Source organism: Neoarius graeffei, chromosome 4 (assembly GCF_027579695.1).
Source record: "Neoarius graeffei isolate fNeoGra1 chromosome 4, fNeoGra1.pri, whole genome shotgun sequence".
NCBI lineage: Eukaryota > Metazoa > Chordata > Actinopteri > Siluriformes > Ariidae > Neoarius > Neoarius graeffei.
In genome coordinates, this window is record NC_083572.1 from 109,441,839 (window position 1) to 109,462,766 (window position 20,928).

At 42.0% G+C, this 20,928-nt stretch overlaps 1 protein-coding gene across 3 annotated transcripts in view; it reads right to left on the reverse strand.

Annotated features, from left to right (window-relative positions):
* The window catches only part of plcxd1 (phosphatidylinositol-specific phospholipase C, X domain containing 1), a 34,936-nt gene extending 14,171 nt beyond the window's left edge, over positions 1-20,765 (reverse strand). The window contains exons 1-4 of one of the 3 annotated variants that reach the window (XM_060920151.1): positions 19,984-20,765; positions 19,325-19,467; positions 4,705-4,833; positions 1,766-1,921 (exon numbers count right to left, since the gene is read on the reverse strand). In XM_060920151.1, the coding sequence (XP_060776134.1) occupies positions 1,766-1,921; positions 4,705-4,833; positions 19,325-19,467; positions 19,984-20,107 (552 nt within the window). In that variant the 5' untranslated portion in view covers positions 20,108-20,765. Of the gene's footprint in view, positions 1-1,765; positions 1,922-4,704; positions 4,834-7,851; positions 7,942-19,324; positions 19,468-19,983 lie in introns of those variants that run through there. The other 2 variants (XM_060920153.1, XM_060920152.1) reach the window with 2 other exon arrangements.
* Between the last annotated feature and the right edge of the window lie 163 nt (positions 20,766-20,928).

Sequence of the window (20,928 nt, forward strand, 5' to 3'; positions counted from 1 at the left end):
AAATGAGCGATGAAGAGCGTTCAGAAACCGCTAACAGAAATTCGGTTTTGAAACCGCTGGCTGTTTATTCTGCACGCGTGACTTAACTACGTTACAAATATGACGTGACTGAAAGCAGCATCACGCCTCATTATAATGAAAGTCTATTTTAATTATAGAAATAAAAAAGCCACATCATAAACTCCTTATTAACCTCGCTTGCTTAGTCTTTATGGGAAAATATCAGACCATAGGCTCGGTCCAGGGGCGGCACAGTGGTGTAGTGGTTAGCGCTGTCGCCTCACAGCAAGAAGGTCCGGGTTCGAGCCCCGTGGCCGGCGAGGGCCTTTCTGTGCGGAGTTTGCATGTTCTCCCCGTGTCCGCGTGGGTTTCCTCTGGGTGCTCCGGTTTCCCCCACAGTCCAAAGACATGCAGGTTAGGTTAACTGGTGACTCTAAATTGACCGTAGGTGTGAATTAGCCTGGGAAATCCCATGCTGCTTTGCACAATCGTTCCGATCTGAAAAGACAGCATGGAAACTATGGTCTAAAGGCTCGCCTGAGTTAGGGAGCCAATCAGAGAGTGGGGAGGGGTGGAAAGACGGTGACGTGTACTACTCGACAAACGGAAGCTTGTAGTTTATTTGGGACTGTTTACGGATCACATTTAACATGGCGGCAAGCGATACGAACCAAACTTTCGATCAAGCTTTAGACACTGTTCTGAATAGTTTAGAGCGAAAGTTTGTTTTAAAAAAAGAACAGCGTTTGGCGTTACAGTCTTTCTTCGCCTCTTCATCGCTCTAACTACGTCACCGGGTACAACTGCCATGATTGGCCATGGGCTACGTATACGCCAAATGATAGACATTCACAACGTCCAATAAACGGCCGTTGACAATCGTAAACCACACCTCCCCTACGAGAAATTCAATAGGCGCATTCCAGACCATATTTCACTTGTGATATGGTCTGGTGTTAACCAGACTAGGTGTGAATGGTTGTCTGTGTCTATGTGTCAGCCCTGTGATGACCTGGCGACTTGTCCAGGGTGTACCCCGCCTTTCGCCCGTAGTCAGCTGGGATAGACTCCAGCTCGCCTGCGACCCTGTAGAACAGGATAAAGCGAGGCGAGGCGAGGTGAGGTGAGGTCCGTACTGTCAAGACCTCGGTCTGATATTTTCCCATAAAGATCAAGCAAGCGAGGTTAATAAGTAGTTAATAACATCCATCATCCAGCTAAAAAGTTATCGTTGTAGTTAGATAAACATGCAAAAATGTTCATCGTCATATAATAATTTGCGTATCAGTCGTGATTGGTCCGGAGCCACTGAGACTACTATAATGACATCGCAACTAAGCTTGGATGGAGGGTTTTTTTTTTTTTTTTAATGCAGACATTTCTTTTTAATGGAAAAATGTAAATCTGACCCAAAGACTATTCTACATCATCGGAAGCCACCATGTGATCCGACAAGGATCACCCGAAGCTCCGCCTCCTGCTCACTACAGACACCTGAGTCTCTAATCAGCACCTGTAATCAAAGACTGTTTAAAGAGTGCCGTCTCAGAGACTCCACTCACACCGCGTGAGTCTCGGTACTGTAGTGCCGTGCGTTTTGTTCTGTTGTGTTGCGTTGAACCCCATATTTACATTTTGCGAGGTCGGTTTCAGTATTTCACCTGCTGTTACAAACAAACAATCTCAAACAAGTGGAGTTTATTTACTCTGTGCGTGTTTGATGAAAAGCTGCAATTTCAGCAACAGCAGCTTTAGCAGGTCATACCGTTTTAGGACACAGCTTCGAGTTGAACACGCTCTTTATGGTGGCGATGAGGAGCGTGTGGAGCTCTTGACTCAGGCCCAGGAAATGGCTGAAGGACAGGATGACGATCTCTTTAGGATGGCCGTCCAGCCACGCCCTGATTTCCTTCAGTACGGTCTGTCGTGGAAAAAAAATAATAAAAAATACATGCAAGTAGTCGAACTTAACTACTATACTAAATAATCACTCATGCATATGTTCAACTGAAGCTTAGAATGAACACAGGACCATGCAAAAGTATTCCCCCCCTTCGTAATTTATGGAAGAGCATACAAACATGTTAAAATGCACTGTTACCCGAACAACCGCCATCCTGTTTGATTAGTGAGCAAATCAGAAGAGGTGAATTTACCAAAAATGGGTTGACATTTGAAAAACTGGTTTGTCGCAAAGACTACAATTGCTTGCATAAGTATTCACCCCCCGGAACTTTTCCGTAGGTTGACGTGTTACTACCTGGAACTGATATCGACACTTGGGATGGGAATAAAAATTTAATAGCATCTTATTATTTTTTAAAAAAGGTCATAAAAGCCGTGTTCGCATAAGTACTCACACCTTTACTCTGAAACTTGATGCTAAATTATGCTCCAATCAAGTGGGAAATCTGAATTACCAAATGTTCAAACTCGCCTCCATGACTAGCAACAAATTAGCCAGCTATCATTAACGATCATGAGTTTATGACGTTATGTACACTGCAACCCCGCTATAACAAACTCTTTTGACTATGAACTTTCACATATAACGAACAAACCGTGTCCTTCGCCTTTAATGACAGTGAGTCGGGGTCTTCAAAAAAACATCCCTGAGCCATACGCTCCTCTTCCCCCAGAGACAAACAATAAGTAATCGAGTCCACAGTCAAGTTAACGATACGTGTTAACACCATAAAACAAAGGTTTAACGAGCCTCACTTAGGTGTCGATCACGAACAATTATTGAGAACGGTGATCACTGACTTAAAAAAAAAAAAAAATCCCTGAAAAGAACTTTATTTTTTGAGCTAAAAGCAGTTTTACTCGAGCCTTTACTCCATAAGTATTGTTGTCATGGCTACTCATTGTCACGTCGTCCACACGCTCTAAGCAGCACATGCCATTAGGACTAATTAATAGTGGCAAACTGTTACTATTAGAGCTAGGACTACACCAAAAAAAAAAAAGCAACAGGGCAAAGGATTTTGTAAGGGTCAGGCTGCCAGGTCGCTCCGTTGTGTGTAGCTGTCGATGTTTATTTTAAAAGTAAAATACACAGGGAAATGAATACTTAAGTACGAATGAAAAATACTGTAGCGAGCGTGCAGCGTGGAAGAAGAGTCTGGAGACAGAAATCTTAGTTTCTCGGTCGTTAGCCTGTGCTACTTGCTCTCGATCGATAGCACTGGCTTGAGCACTTTCTTAGCATTGGCTAACACTACTGATGAACGCTACACCAGCTGGAAGGTGACTTCACTGCTGCATTGAGTTGCAGTTAAGCTTGTGTTGGCCTTCGAGAAGGCCGAGGGCGATAAATTTTGGGCCCGCCCACTATAAATCAAAATCTGATTGGTTAATTAATTAATCTGTCACTTCCTACATAAAACATACACTGCCATGGCCTTCTGTCCTGGCAATGAAGTCCTAACCAATGAGTGAGCAGCTCTAAACTCTTTTCAGCCTAGACACAACAAACAACAATCTCACTGGATAACTCGATTTTAATGTTTTCAGGACCCTTTCAAACCCTTCTGAACCAAATTTGATAAAAAATGAGGCTGAATTAGAAGAGAATAATCATCAGGAAATGATGAAAGAATGAGAGCAATTAAATATAACATTTGAAATGCTGATATGTTTGGGCCTTCTCTTAAGTTCTAAAAGGCCCGACAGTTCCCCTCTGCTAATTACTATGCACCTGTTCCGAATTAGAGCGCAATCACAGCGTGCACTCATAAGGACTCCCCAAACACACAGTTTGTGAAGTATCTGTGTTGTACCAAGTGTCTCACATTACCAAGCCTTTGTGCTGTGTGTTGCTTTACTGGTTTTGACTCATTTTTGTGTTTTGGACTTTGCCTTTGTGATTACCTCTCATATTCTGTTTGTTCCATGACCCTACCTTGGTCTTACGTTTTCGAACCGTTTGCCTGCCTGTTTTTTAAATAAACACTCATCCCGCAATTACAGCCAGCATTCGCCTCTATTATATGACACTTGTAAAGGTAAGATACTCTCCATCGAAGGCAAACGTCATATCCTGGAGCGTGTAAAGCGTAGTGAGAAAGCAACAAATTTGTCTGAAGAACATGGTGTCCAGAAAAATTCAATTTCAACTTTTAAAGCAAAAGAAAAAAAAGAGCTCCAAGACTTCGTCCATAATTGCGATCAACATGATGAGCTGAAAAGAAAGAAGATGCGGCAAGCGTGACTTATTTCCTTTACTTCGTAAATATGTAAGTGAATTCAGCGTCAATATAAATTAAACACAATTGGTCGTTTTACATCAGAGTGAGTGTTTGGTGTGACAAGTGGCTCCATTTCAGTATCGTGAACTTTTCGATATAAACTATTCGTACGTCACTCAAGGAGTTCGTTATAGCGGAGTTGCGGTGCATTTTGAAAGCAGTACAGATTTAATTAGTTAATGTGTCCATGTTGATTGATGTGAAGTAAACACTACTATAAAATCTAGTGTAGTAGTGATCGTGAATTGCTATTTCATTGACTGTTGATGGTATGAGCGGCCATGTTGGCATGACATCATACACAAATACACGACACAGCTACAACCCTGACTGGGAGTCCGTCCACCAAAAGTCAGTGACCAGGTTAAGGGGGGGATTAATCAGAAAAGGCAACCAAGAGATCACAAAACAAACAGCTCCTTCTGCTTTTCGACTGAAGGTCGGATTGAAGTACCTCGACAGTAATAGTGGTGTAAACTCCATGGTAGAAGTAGAGATCAGAGGAGGTGTCGCTGGGCCGATGCGCTATCCTGAGATCGCAGTATCTTACACCGCAGTCCAACTGTTCCCACACGCTGCACTCCTACAATGAATAATGTAAAGTAGGTCCGTTAATAATGCACATGACAGTGATACAGGACGAACCAGGGACTGCAGCAAGTAAACACATTACAGCTATACTTCATAAATCAACCATGAAGGGAGCATATCTGCATGAGCGTTTTCACTGCTCTATCTATCAGGGGATTGGGAACTTTACTTAAAGTTTTCTTTTCTTGTCAGTACTGTTTTTTTTTGCGGCATGAACGGAGATGTTTCACCGTTACAGCGTCATAGTGCGATATTACACAGACACAAGTGTTTTACTGGGAAATGCACCACTCATTGTTCATAGGAACTACATCCAGGACATTGAGCGACATATTTTTCAATATCTGATGAATTGTTTTGATAAATTTGAGGACTTTGTGAATGTGTCGATATAATAAAAAGAACATGATGACATGCTGGCTTGAAGATGTGAAGTTTATCTTCTCGTGTTGAAAAAATTTTTCAGACAAAATACATCACGGATCTGAGTGACATATTTAAATATTGCCTGGCTTTTTTTCGTGGTCTATCAGATATACAACCCCGATTCCAAAAAAGTTGGGACAAAGTACAAATTGTAAATAAAAACGGAATGCAATGATGTGGAAGTTTCAAAAGTCCATATTTTATTCAGAATAGAACATAGATGACATATCAAATGTTTAAACTGAGAAAATGTATCATTTAAAGAGAAAAATTAGGTGATTTTAAATTTCATGACAACAACACATCTCAAAAAAGTTGTGACAAGGCCATGTTTCCCACTGTGAGACATCCCCTTTTCTCTTTACAACAGTCTGTAAACGTCTGGGGACTGAGGAGACAAGTTGCTCAAGTTTAGGGATAGGAATGTTAACCCATTCTTGTCTAATGTAGGATTCTAGTTGCTCAACTGTCTTAGGTCTTTTTTGTTGTATCTTCCGTTTTATGATGCACCAAATGTTTTCTATGGGTGAAAGATCTGGACTGCAGGCTGGCCAGTTCAGTACCCGGACCCTTCTTCTACGCAGCCATGATGCTGTAATTGATGCAGTATGTGGTTTGGCATTGCCATGTTGGAAAATGCAAGGTCTTCCCTGAAAGAGACGTCGTCTGGATGGGAGCATATGTTGCTCTAGAACCTGGATATACCTTTCAGCATTGATGGTGTCTTTCCAGATGTGTAAGCTGCCCATGCCACACGCACTAATGCAACCCCATACCATCAGAGATGCAGGCTTCTGAACTGAGCGCCGATAACAACTTGGGTCGTCCTTCTCCTCTTTAGTCCGAATGACACGGCGTCCCTGATTTCCATAAAGAACTTCAAATTTTGATTCGTCTGACCACAGAACAGTTTTCCACTTTGCCACAGTCCATTTTAAATGAGCCTTGGCCCAGAGAAGACGTCTGCGCTTCTGGATCATGTTTAGATACGGCTTCTTCTTTGAACTATAGAGTTTTAGCTGGCAACGGCAGATGGCACGGTGAATTGTGTTCACAGATAATGTTCTCTGGAAATATTCCTGAGCCCATTTTGTGATTTCCAATACAGAAGCATGCCTGTATGTGATGCAGTGCCGTCTAAGGGCCCGAAGATCACGGGCAGCCAGTATGGTTTTCTGGCCTTGACCCTTACGCACAGAGATTCTTCCAGATTCTCTGAATCTTTTGATGATATTATGCACTGTAGATGATGATATGTTCAAACTCTTTGCAATTTTACACTGTCGAACTCCTTTCTGATATTGCTCCACTATTTGTCGGCGCAGAATTAGGGGGATTGGTGATCCTCTTCCCATCTTTACTTCTGAGAGCCACTGCCACTCCAAGGCCAAGTTGACATTAGACCGTATCTGTCTCGTTTTCTTCGCGGATGCACTGTCCGTTTACATTAAAACGCCTGGAAACGCCGGGAAACGGGAATCCGCCAGGGTCCACGTATTCAATCCAGATCGTGTCTGGTCCAGTGCTGTGTAAACATTGAGAATACGCGGATACGCTGTGCTGAGCTCTAGCTGGCGTCCTCATTGGACAACGTCACTGTGACATCCACCTTCCTGATTCGCTGGCGTTGGTCATGTGACGCGACTGCTGAAAAACGGCGCGGACTTCCGCCTTGTATCACCTTTCATTAAAGAGTATAAAAGTATGAAAATACTGCAAATACTGATGCAAATACTGCCCATTGTGTAGTTATGATTGTCTTTAGGCTTGCCATCCTTCCACTTGCAAGTGGTAAGTGACGCGCATGCCCGATATGCACTAGGATCACACACACAGTGGCTCAGTCCCGAATCATTGCTCGTGCGCTTCACTCGCGCGCTCTGTGAGCTGCGCAGGGCCGGAGTGCGCACCCTCCAGAGGGCACTCGCTGTTCAGGGCGGAGTGATTTGGAGCGCAGGATGCCTGCGGAGCCGAGCGTATCCGTGTATTGGCGTTGCTGTGTGCACGCGAATCGTTTTAAAAACGTTAATCTGATGATCCGCTGATACGGTCTAATGTAAACCCCACCCAAGATGCTCTTTTTATACCCAGTCGTGTTAATGACCTTTTGCCAATTGACCTAATGAGTTGCAGTTTGGTCCTCCAGCTGTTCCTTTTTTGTACCTTTAACTTTTCCAGCCTCTTATTGCCCCTGTCCCAACTTTTTTGAGATGTGTTGCTGTCATGAAATTTCAAATGAGCCAATATTTGGCATGAAATTTCAAAATGTCTCACTTTGGACATTTGATATGTTGTCTATGTTCTATTGTGAATACAATATCAGTTTTTGAGATTTGTAAATTATTGCATTCCGTTTTTATTTACAATGTGTACTTTGTCCCAACTTTTTTGGAATCGGGGTTGTATTCCATTCAGCTAGCATGATACTGAACGAGTTGAAGATGAGTAGCTGAATGGAATATATCTGATAGACCACGAAAAAAAGCCAGACAACATTATTACTTATTATTATTCATACACATTCCTTTCAGGTGTTCAACGCGTCTTTTATGATCTTTATTTATAAAAAAAATAAGAAACGTACATTTCCTGAATCTATTCTTTTGTCTCGCGTCCGTCCTGGACCCATGACTGTTTTCTTGCAGTGTGTTTTCATCCAGATAAAACCATTTCACTGAGATATAAAATGATAAAACAGAACAAACAGAACAAAAACATTCATGAACAGTAAAGTGTAAAAGTCGTCTTTGTTAATATTTTAGAGTTGATGCGATTTAATGTAGAATATGACTTAACATTTACTATAACGTTAGGAACGGTTCTGTACAGTAAATATTTAATAATACTGTCTGGCTTTTTTTTCGTGGTCTATCAGATGTATTCCGTTCAGCTCGCATGAGACTGAACGAGTCGAAGATGAGTAGCTGAATGGAATATATCTGATAGACCACGAAAAACGCCAGCCAATATTATTATCATCATCATCATCATCATCCATACACATTCCTTTTGGGTGTTCAACGCATCTTTCTCTTTCAAAATTCTCTCAAAATCTTCCGTATATAACGAAGCAAACCTGGCGGCCATGTTTGTTTACAAATTGTCCCAGTCGCTCACTCGCTAGCGCGAAAGTTTTACATCTCCGACGTGTGACGTCATGTTGTCTTGACAGCCATGCAATATCATAAACCATATTCAACGCTCATTCTCCACTGGGTAGAGTGACATAATACACATAGGATAAGCGATATGCTAACAATATTGCATGCTATCAAACCAAATAAATAAAACCCAATAGAAAGGAATAGAACACATTTTTATTCCATCCAAAAAAAAAAAAAGTGTCCTGTATGGATAATAATTCCCAATATTTCACTCCGATGACGTCACTCCCAGTGTTTTCCCGCTGACTAGATGCGCGTTGGCAAAATGGCAAACCAGATCAAAATTAAAATTCTTTTGATTAACTTATGTTTTTGGGTTTTTTTTTTTTGTGGATGCGTCCATATAATATAAAGAACATTACACAGTGGCGTGAAGAGAAGAAGTTTATCTTCTCATGTTGAAAAATATTTCACTCATTCACTTCACTTAATTGTAATATCTACAGTCCTGTGCAAAAGTCTGAAGCACATGTAAAGAAATGCTGTCGACCAAAAATGGCTTAAAATTAAAGAAATTAAAATGTTTCACCGTTAAAAACAAACAAACAAACAAACAAAAAAACAGTAATCAGTAAGCCATAACAAATGAAACGAAGTCAATATTTGGTGTGAGACAACCATCTCCAGTCCAGTGAGGGCAGTTTTATGCGGAAATGAGCTGTAGGTTTTACTGAGCATCTTAGGTGGGGTTTACATTAGACCGTATCAGCGGATCATCAGATTAACGTTTTTAAAAACCATTAGTGTGCACACAGCAACGCCAACACACGATTCGCGTGCACACAGCAACGCCAATACACGGATACGCTAATCACATGACTAATTCGGCACGTAAGTTGAAATGTGTCAGTGCGGCTCATCGCTTCCTCCTCAGCGGCTGCGCTCCAAATCACTCCGCCCTGAACAGCGAGTGCCCTCTGGAGGGTGCGCATTCCGGCCCTGCGCAGCTCACAGAGCGCACGTGTAGTGCACGAGCAGTGATTCGGGACTGAGCCGCTGTGCGCAAGTCACTTACCACTTGCAAGTGGAAGGATGGCAAGCCTAAAGACAATCATAACTACACAATGGGCAGTATTTGCATCAGTATTTGCAGTATTTTCATACTTTTATACTCTTTAATGAAAGGTGATACAAGGCGGAAGTCCGCGCCGTTTTTCAGCAGTCGCATCACATGACCAACGCCAGCGAATCAGGAAGGTGGATGTCACAGTGACGTTGTCCAATGACGACGCCAGCTAGAACTCAGCACAGCGTATCCGCGTATTCTCAATGTTTACACAGCACCGGACCAGACACGATCTGGATTGAATACGTGGACCCTGGCGGATTCCCGTTTCCCGGCGTTTTAATGTAAACGGACAGTGCATCCGCGAAGAAAACGAGACAGATACGGTCTAATGTAAACTTGGCCTTACAGAACCAGCCACAGTTCTTCTGGACACTTGGACTGTCACACTCGCTTCTTCATTTTACACCAAAACCCAGCAGCCTTCATTATGTTTTCATTTTTTAAAAAGTGAAAAGTGCTCTCTTATAGAATATGCTGCTCAGATACAAACATTTTTTTTCTATAACATTTAATTTTGTGCTGGAAAAAAACCCAAACGTTTGGACTCTAAAATGTTTTTGTGAAGTTTTGACTCGATAATATAGAAGCCATAAAATAGAAAATCGCTAAAGTTTGTATGGAAAAAAAAATAGGGTGCCAAGACTTTTGCACAGTACTGTATATTCACGACTCGAAGTGAAACTTCATATCTTCATGCCATCGTATAATATCCTCTATTTATGCATTAACTTTTTTTATTCACTCATATAGTCCAGTGTGTGAAAGTTTGTACCCGCGTAGATTTCTTGAGAAATCCAGAAACTGGGGGGGGGGGGGGGGGGGGGGGGAGAACGACTGAAACGTGGGAGTATTAGGAAGAACGTAACGTATAAGACGCTACGAGGCACAAATATTAAACCTGAAAGGATCCAAAAGCTGTTATGAAAGCGGTTGTACATAGAGATGCTTTTTGGTTATTAGAGAACATTCATCACAATCATACAGCGGTATTTTTGCACTGATATTTTGGTCTGTTATTATTATTGTACATTATTTGACACACTACATGTCTTCTTACAGTCAAGCCGGAAAGTCTGCACACCCCTTTCACCTTCTCCACGTTTTATTATGTTACAGACTTATTCTACAATAGATTGAGTTCATTTTTTGTCACAAAATTCTACACAAAATAGCCCACAATGACAAAGTGAAAGCAGGTTTTTAGAAAATATGCAATTTTATTTTACTGACAAAAATAGGTTATTTAGGGGTTACATATCTGTGCACACCCTTAGCCTAATACTTGGTTGATGTACCTTTGGCAGCAATTACAGGTTCAAGGCGTCTTGGGAAAGAAACTACGAGCTTGGCACACTTGTTTCTGGACATTTTTGCCCATTCCTCTTGGCACATCCTTGTGAGATCCATCAGGTTGGATGGGGAGCATCGGTACACGGCCATTTTCAGCTCCTTCCAGAGATATTCAATTGGATTCAGGTCTGGGCTCTGGCTGGGCCCCTCAAGGACATTCACAGACTTTCTCTGAAGCCACTCCTTTGTTCTCTTGGCTGTGTGCTTTGGGTCGTCGTCATGTTGGAAGGTAAACCCTTCGCCCCAGTCTGAGGTCCAAAGCGCTCTGGTCCAGCTTTTCTTCAAGGATCTCGGTGTACTTAGCTGCATTCATCTTTCCCTCTATCAGGACTAGTCACCCCGTTCCCGCTGCTGAAAAACATCCCCACATCATGATGCTACCACCGCCATGCTTCACTGTAGGGATGGCATTAGCCAGGTGATGAGTGGTGCCTGCTTTCCTTCAGACGTGACACTTGGTATTCAGGCCAAAAAGTTCAATTTTGGTTTCATCAGACCAGAGAATCTTGTTTCTCATGGTTTGAGAGTCCTCTAGGTGCCTTTTGGGAAACTCCAAGTGGGCTGTCATGTGCCTTTTACTAAGCAGTGGCTTCCGTCTGGCCACTCTACCATAAAGGCCTGATTTGTGGAGTGCTGCCTGGATGGTTGATCTTCTGAAAAGGTTCTCCTGTCTCCACAAGGATACGCTGGAGCTCTGTCAGAGTGACCCTCGGGTTCCTGCTCATCTACCTGGCTAAGGCCCGTCTTCCCCGATCGCTCAGTTTGACCAGGAGGCCAGGTCAAGGAAGATTTTTGGTGGTTCCAAACTTCTTTCATTTCCGAATGATGATGGCCACTCTGCTCTCTGGGACCTGTAAAGCTGCAGAAAATTTTTCTGTCCCCTTCTCCAGATCTATGCCTTGACACAATCCTGTGTCTGAGGTCTGCAGATAATTCCTTTGACCCCATGGCTTGGAGTTTGCTCTGACATGCAGTGTCAACTGTGGGACTTTATACAGGCAGGTGTTGGCAATCCCCAATCATGTCCAATCAATTGAATTTACCACAAGTGGACTCCAATTAAGTTGTAGAAACATCTCAAGCAGTATCAGTGGAAACAAAATGCACCTCAGCTCACTTTTGGGTGTCATATCAAAGGGTGTGCACACTTGTGTACATGGTATTTCACATTTTGATTTCATAAGTTAGCACAAATGTCTAAAAACCTGCTTCACTTTGTCACTGAGCCATTTTGTGTCAAAAAATGAACTCAATCTATTGTAGAAGAAGTCTGTGACATAATAAAACGTGGAGAAGGTGAAAGGGGTGTGCAGACTTTCCGGCTTGACTGTAATATAAATTACATTTCTTTATCAGTTTCTTTCGCTCTCGACTGCATCACTGAAAGTGCGACACAGCTTCACGTTTCCATTTCTTCAACAGGAAATAAAATAATCGCTTAATCAGCTCTTCAGTGCTTGGTTGCTTTCTGCAGAGCAGCAGAAGGCCATTTCTCTCCCGCTGGGTGCTCTGATCCAGCGAGAGTCGGAGACTGTACTCAAACATGCTCCTGTTTAATGGGTTTTCTTTCAGTGTGGTAAATTGTACAGTCAACATCAAAACATACACATGCAAATGAAATCCAACACCAAAGAATGTGCAGTGAGGAGCAAATGCGATGTAATGCCTTTTTTAATGCATGCCCCATGTGTATTCTTTTTTTTTTTTTAAATGCTGATTTAAGGTAAAAATAAATAAAGTGATGGGACTGCATGGAAAGCAATTTTCATGTGTTAAAGTCTGAGTACTGCAAAATCATTAAATGGACTGGACTGGAGATGAAGCCCAGATACTGATATTTGTATAAAGATGAATATGGAAGTTTAATTAAGCCAGTTTTACAAACATTTTTCAAAGCGCGCTTTAGATAATAAGTATTTATTTCTGTCCATTAACATACTTCGTTTATGTTTCGCCATTGTAATGACCAGTTTTGTGGCTGTCTCAGGAGTTTGGCGTCATTGGAAGCCTTCTTCCATCTTCCTGAGATTTTCACAAAACATTTCGGACACTACCAGAAGTTCATTGTTTTTAATCACTGTGACGTAAATTAGCTGCCAGTGAGCACATCACGTTATGCATTCTCACACCACCAATCTATAAAAATCTACAATGAATGAATTTTACAAAATGTGATTTCTGAGACAGCAAAATTGCACCAGAAAATCTTACTGTTGAAAGCCGGCTTTAGGCCCTGTCCACACGGCAATGGATTCAGGTGAACCTGATAAAATTGTTTATCGTTTCGGCGTGGCATCCACACGGCACCGGCATTTTGGGTGCCCTAAAACGAAATCTTTTGAGAACAGGTTCCAGAGTGAAAAAATCTGGCAACGGCGCCGTTGCGAAGTCGTCTGGATGAGTAGAACGGATTTGTTTACGATGACGTCACAACCACATGACTGTCAGTGCTTCACGCCGGGTAGAAGTGTAACGAACTCGATGCGAGTTGTCAACAAATCCTATAACTTGGTTCATGAAACGCGCTTACAAAATATTTTCACTGTGAATATTTATTGTGTAATGGTGCAAAGTGAGAGAGAGAGAATAGCCCTTAGGGCAGAGTATTTAGTCCAAACACTGCGGAAGCAGTACCAAACCGCGCACCGCCCGTGCGCTTTCCAAAAAAAAAAAAAAACAATCCCGCCAGCAAACATAGGAAAAAAAAAAAAAAAAGGAGCGATCTCACCTCTTCAGATGTTGGTTTAAGTCCGACAATACATTCCTCAAAAAGGGCGTAGAACAACAAAGTAATCCATCAACGAGTAGCATTCAATTTATTCCGGATCATTAAAGAATTCTGGAGGATCTCAGAATGTTGGCGTACCGGCTTCCATCTACCCCCATTCATTCCTCTTTCCGCGTTTTTCGTTTTACACTACTGATTAATAATCAAAACTTTATGTGGCTAATGCTACAGAAGAAGGGGTTTATGCGCATGCGTCCTACTTCTTCTATTGTTCTGGTGTCTCCGATGGGACCGTCTTACAGCGCACGTAGTGGTGTGGCATGTGTATTGCATCGTTTTCAGCAAGCGTTGCGTTGCCATATGTACCTGATATTTTACTGATCCGTTGCCCATGTGGACGCGATATTTAAAAAAAAAAAATCTCGTTGCCGTTGTCGTGTGGATGTAGCCTTAGTCAAAGCTAGTAAGCGCAAAATTAAAAAAAAGCCGGCGAGTTCTGGCTTTTGGATATTCGTACTGTATGGATGAAAGGAAAAACAAACGGTGTGTGTTAAGGTGTTGGACCACCATGAACACCACTAGAACATCTTTAACGCAAGTTGTCATTGATTCTACACGTCTCTGGAACTCCAGAGCACCTGCTTGGGATCTGGTGAGTGTGAAGGACAAAACATACAATTTACACTTACAAGTTTATCCTGATGTTCTTATAAAGGAATCGAAACATTTCATCATCATTTTTTCATCATATAATAAAGGTGATCAGTCAGAAGAACTGTACGATTGGTGGAGTGAAGTGTTACAGCACACTCTCCACCACGACCATCACCAGAACTCACATCTGGAATGTTTTTTGGAAGAAACATGTTTATCGCTCCAGTACAATTCCAGACAGAGCGTAGAATCAATACCATGGAGCTTGGAAGTCATTCTGGAGGCTCATGGTGGACTTAAGTACATCAGATCCCATCTGTATGTGTATTTAAGTCACATGGGCTGGAAACGAGGTGTGCAGGATTTGTTCAAAGCACAAAATTCATGGATATACAGTGGTGCTTGAAAGTTTGTGAACCCTTTAGAATTTTCTATATTTCTGCATAAATATGACCTAAAACATCATCAGATTTTCACACAAGTCCTAAAAGTAGATTGAGAGAACCCAGTTAAACAAATGAGACAAAAATATTATTCTTGGTCATTTATTTATTGAGGAAAATGATCCAATATTACATATCTGTGAGTGGCAAAAGTATGTGAACCTCTAGGATTAGCAGTTAATTTGAAGGTGAAATTAGAGTCAGGTGTTTTCAATCAATGGGATGACAATCAGGTGTGAGTGGGCACCCTGTTTTATTTAAAGAACAGGGATCTATCAAAGTCTGATCTACACAACACGTTTGTGGAAGTGTATCATGGCACGAACAAAGATTTCTGAGGACCTCAGAAAAAGCGTTGTCGATGCTCATCAGGCTGGAAAAGGTTACAAAACCATCTCTAAAGAGTTTGGACTCCACCAATCCACAGTCAGACAGATTGTGTACAAATGGAGGAAATTCAAGACCATTGGTACCCTCCCCAGGAGTGGTCGACCAACAAAGATCACTCCAAGAGCAAGGCATGTAATAGTCGGCGAGGTCACAAAGGACCCCAGGGTAACTTCTAAGCAACTGAAGGCCTCTCTCACATTGGCTAATGTTAATGCTCATGAGTCCACCATCAGGAGAACACTGAACAACAATGGTGTGCATGGCAGGATTGCAAGGAGAAAGCCACTGCTCTCCAAAAAGAACATGGCTGCTCGTCTGCAGTTTGCTAAAGATCACGTGGACAAGCCAGAAGGCTATTGGAAAAATGTTTTGTGGATGGATGAGACCAAAATAGAACTTTTTCGTTTAAATGAGAAGCGTTCTGTTTGGAGAAAGGAAAACACTGCATTCCAGCATAAGAACCTTATCCCATCTGTGAAACATGGTGGTGGTAGTATCATGGTTTGGGCCTGTTTTGCTGCATCTGGGCCAGGACGGCTTGCCATCACTGATGGAACAATGAATTCTGAATTATACCAGCAAATTCTAAAGGAAAATGTCAGGACATCTGTCCATGAACTGAATCTCAAGAGAAGGTGGGTCATGCAGCAAGACAATGACCCTAAGCACACAAGTCGTTCTACCAAAGAATGGTTAAAGAAGAATAAAGTTAATGTTTTGGAATGGCCAAGTCAAAGTCCTGACCTTAATCCAATTAAAATGTTATGGAAGGACCTGAAGCGAGCAGTTCATGTGAGGAAACCCACCAACATCCCAGAGTTGAAGCTGTTCTGTACGGAGGAATGGGCTAAAATTCCTCCAAGCCACGGGCGATTGCTCTAAGACAACGAGGGAGGCTCAGCCTCCTCTAAAAATGACAAACATCGTGAATTGCGCTAGGCTTATGTTATAGCCGACCTTATAACATTGCTATTTCAGATCCAGAATCATAGAAATATGTGCTCAACCCACTACAGTGCGAAATCATTCCGTTATAACTTTCCCCAGTTCACCTAATGTGTGCGTGAGTTTTTCCCCCTCGTGACAGCGCGATGCAGCCCAGCCTCAGTGGATTGGGAGCTATGTGCTTGTCAATCTCAAAATGCAAGACGATTATTGGACAAATACTGCGAAAATGCCCGCCTACGGAGTCTCACGGACTCCCAGCCTCAGTGGACTTCAATGGCATTTGGGAGCTATGCACTTTTCAATCTCAAAATGCAAGACAGTTATTGGACAAATACTGCGAAAATGCCCGCCCACGGACTCCGAGCCTCACAGTGGGAGGGACATGGCAGTTTCCGTGAGGAGACTGGTGATTGGTGAAAGCGGACGGATATTTTCTTTGATTGACAGCTCGTTTCAACTATAGAAAGGCAGCGGTACAGTGTTGCCAGATTGGGCAGATTCCCGCCCAATTGGCGGTTTTAAGTGCATTTTGGTGGGTTTTGAACATATTTTGGGCTGGATAACGTCAGCAGTATCTGACAACATCAGTTCAGTCCCATGCGGATTCGCAAGTGCTGTGGTGTATTGTAAGAGATCAGCTTACATTTCGATTTCATTCATTACATATGGTTTCTACCAGCTTTTTTAGTTTGTATATATTTTCATTGTAAATAAAGTGTAAATATAGTGTTGTCAAGTTTGCTATCTTAGTTCCAGAAATGTCGTTTATTTGAGTGACTGAACTTGAACTTGAGGGGGCTAGTCAGCTAGCAAGAAAGCTGCGCACGGATGCCAAGCATTGCTGATTTAATTTTGGCGAAGCCATTTGCCAGTCTTCCTTTCGAGGAAAAAATTAAAATTAAAGAGCAGGGTAGACCAACGCCTCAAATTGACTTGGTGAAAAAGGTAGGGAATAATACTCGTTCCTTTCAGCTCTCCTGGTACGAGAAAGTGAATTGGCTAACAGCAAGTGACCCACATCAACAACAGTAAATAGGCTACTTTAGTAATATGTCATGGATGGACCAAAAATATAGAATCTATTTAAAATGTTTATGCTGAGTATATTATATTGGAATATATGTTTTTCTGGATATGAATTAAACACAACTACAATTTGGAAAACATTTTTAAACAAAAACACAGCCGAGGTCAATTTTTAAACAACATGCCACAATTTTAAAATATAAAATGTTAAAATATACCCCCCCCAACACCACCATCACGTATATTGGACAGTAGGCTAATGGGCCAAAAGAACCTGTTATTTCACAGTTTGTGACCCTGCCAACAATCAGCCAGATCAGAGGCAAGAGTATGGGCAAAACTGATGTGTTTTTTCTTTTAAAATCTGGAAATATCGTAACCGACCAGCCTCCCCTATTTGAAAGACTACCAGCCACCACTGCTCCAAGCCGGTGTGCAGGACTGATCAACAGTTACCGGAAATGTTTAGTTGCAGTTATTGCTGCACAAGGGGGTCACACCAGATACTGAAAGCAAAGGTTCACATACTTTTGCCGCTCACAGATATGTAATATTGGATCATTTTCCTCAATAAATAAATGACCAAGTATAATATTTTTGTCTCATTTGTTTAACTGGGTTCTCTTTGTCTACTTTTAGGACTTGTGTGAAAATCTGATGATGTTTTAGGTCATATTTATGCAGAAATATAGAAAATTCTAAAGGGTTCACAAACTTTCAAGCACCACTGTATTTATGAAGAACCATTAGAGTGAAATACTAATGGAGATCGGCTTAAGACGAGATGGGAGCCATGATGTCAGCAACACGTTTCAGAAAAGCTGAAACTGGGCAACAAAAGGCTGAAAAAGTTGTATAATGCAAATAAATAAATAAATAAATAAATAAGTTAATTGATAACAGGTCAGTATGATATAAGTAAGAGTCTAAAAAGAGCATCCCAGAGAGGCGGAGTCTCTCAGAAGTAAAGATGGGGCGGGGTTCACCGCTCTGTGAAAGACTGCGTGGGCAAACAGTGCAACAATTTAAGAATAACGTAACATTCTCAATGTAAAACTGCAAAGAATTTATGGATCACATCATCTATGGTCCATATCATTAAAAGATTCAGAGAATCTGGAGAAATCTCTGTATGCAAGAGACAAGGCTGAAAACTGACATTGGATGCCTGTGATCTTCAGGCCCTCAGGAAACACTGCATTAAAAGCAGACACGTGTCTGGAATGGAAATCACTGTATGGGCCCAGGAACACTTCAGAAAACCATCGTCTGTGAAAACACTTCATTACTGCATCCACAAATACAAGTTAAAACCAGATAAACAATATCCAGAAACCCCGCCCCCTTCTCTGGGCCTGAGCTCTTTTACGATGGACTGAGACGAAGTGGAAAACTGTCCTGAGGTCTGACGAATCAAAAGTAGAAATTCTTTTTAGAAATCATGGACATCACGTCCTCCAGGTTAAAAGAGGAGCGGGACCATCTGGCTTGTCATCAGCGCACAGGTCAAAATCCAGCATCTGCGATGGTACAAGGGTGCATTAGTGCACATGACATGGGTAGCTTGTACATCTTGGAAGGCGTAATTAATGCTGAATGATATAAACACGTTTCAGAGCAATATGCTGCCATCCAGACAAAGTCGTTTTCAGATAAGGCCTTCTTTATTTCAGCAAGACCATGCCAAACCACTTTCTGCACATATTAAACTGCATGGCTCCATAGTAAAAGAGTCAGGATGCTAAACTGGCCTGCTGCAGTCCAGACCTGTCTCCTATTTAAAACATTTGGTGCATTATTTGCATGAAGTGCAAAATAGGACAAAGGAGACCCCAAACTGTTGAGTAACTCAAATTGTATATCAGGCAAGAATGGGACAACATTTCTCTTTCAAAACTACAGCAACTGGTCTCCTCAGTTTCCAAACCTGCCCTGTCCCAACTTTTTTGAAACATGTTGCTGAAATCAAATTCAAAATGAGCATATATTTTTCTCAGGTTTCAACATTGGATATGTCGTCTTTGTACTATTTTCAGTGAAATATCAAGGTTTGCAAGTTATCGCATTCTGTTTTTATTTACAGTTTACACAGCATCCCAACATTTTTGGAATTGGGGTTGTAAAGACAAACTGTACCAAGTGTGTATATAGGATGTTTCCAGTATGAGCAAATTGCGATTAAGTGTCCTGGGACAGTGTTTATGATTACAGCAGCAGCACTTTGGTACAAACCTCCAGTATTAAGGTGAGAGTAAAGCTTCCCATTTGGGAGTGCAATTCTTTACCTGCGTAATTGCCCACTTGTACACAAACGGCCGTATGAGGGGCTTCATGTACTTGTCTAGCTTCTGGAGCATATCAGGCTGCTTGAGGTCAATGGGAGAGCGATTATTCATATCCAAGCAATAAGTGATAGCATTATGACTTCCTGTGGGTGGGATAGAAAAAAAAAAAACAAAGCAGGACAAAGTGTGTGATGATATCATCAGAAGACTGAACTGCATGCATGACCAGCATCCTGTAGATCATGTAGATAGAACTGCCAGAACCAACTTTCTTGTGTGTGCCAACATACTTGGCCAATAAATAGGATTCTGATAGATATAGCCTACTGTGTGCTGTGGATTAACATCAGCCTTGACTCTGACTACGGCGGAGTGGTGCTGACTGTGCACATAAACACACAACCTGACACCGCCTGTACCACCACCATTGTACCAGTGAACCATTTATCCTTTCTTTTTTTTTAACATGACTATTGAGACACACAAAGGCACAGTGGTGGGGGAGAGAATGGTAGTCATTATTGTCATGCATTATTATGAAACTGGCTGGCATGGCAATTAAAATGACATTTTAACGAGCACACTGGAAACTCTCAAGGAAATATCTCAAGGGGGTTGGAAGAAATTTCAGACAAACACAAACAACAAATCCCACACACCTGGAATGGCCAAATTCCATAGAGGAACATCCAAGAGTCCACTTGGTAGCCCGGCCATCCAGCTGTCCATGGGCAGGTCTCTGAGCGACACCAGGCTTCCCTCTGACGCAGCTTCAGATGACATGTCGAACCTGTAAAAATTGATTTTGGCTAACAATGGAGTGCTGGAATGATCATCTGATGTGATAATCCCAATGATTTAGTCTGGAAGAGCTTGAAAGCCCCAAGGACACACCTTCTACCAAATGTCTATTCAAATCAAGGTATTCAAATAGACATGGCAGGGACAGGAATGGATATGCATATCTGTAAGTAATAATTGCTCTTTGCTAATGTGCAGGAGTGGGAATACTAATCCCAGGAGGAGTTAGGAGGAAATTAGGATTGGTGGGTGCGCGCATACACGTGCACGCGCGCGCCTGCTACCTCGGTTTCATTCAAACCCGCTTGGTTTGTTTGTTTGTTTGTTTGTAAGGGCTGTAAATATTAGACTCCCAGGTGAAAATCTGTATGTGTAAAAGCACAAGAATGAGAGCGGTTCTCTGGACTTCCGGCGCTGATAATCCGGGTTTGAAACGCTGATAATCCGGAAGAACGGTGAATGTTTGAAAAGCGGCTTCCTGTCATCGTTTATCCGATTAATAACCACCACAACAAAGTCCAACAGCGTCCTGAATAAACCCAGGGCTGCATTCGGTGAAGGAAAAGAGCAGAATGATGATAATAAACCCGTGTCAGTGTCTGTAGGAGCCGGCTGCGAGAAATAAGGCGGAGTTTCTTTCTCTTCCTCTCTGTGTGTGTGTGTGTGTGTGAGAGAGAGAGAGAGAGAGAGAGAGAGAGTGAGTGAGTGAGAGAGACTGTGAGAGAGAGATAGTGTAAGTGTGAGAGAGAGTGAGTGAGAGAGAGTGAGTGAGAGAGAGTGTGAGTGAGCGAGAGTGAGTGACT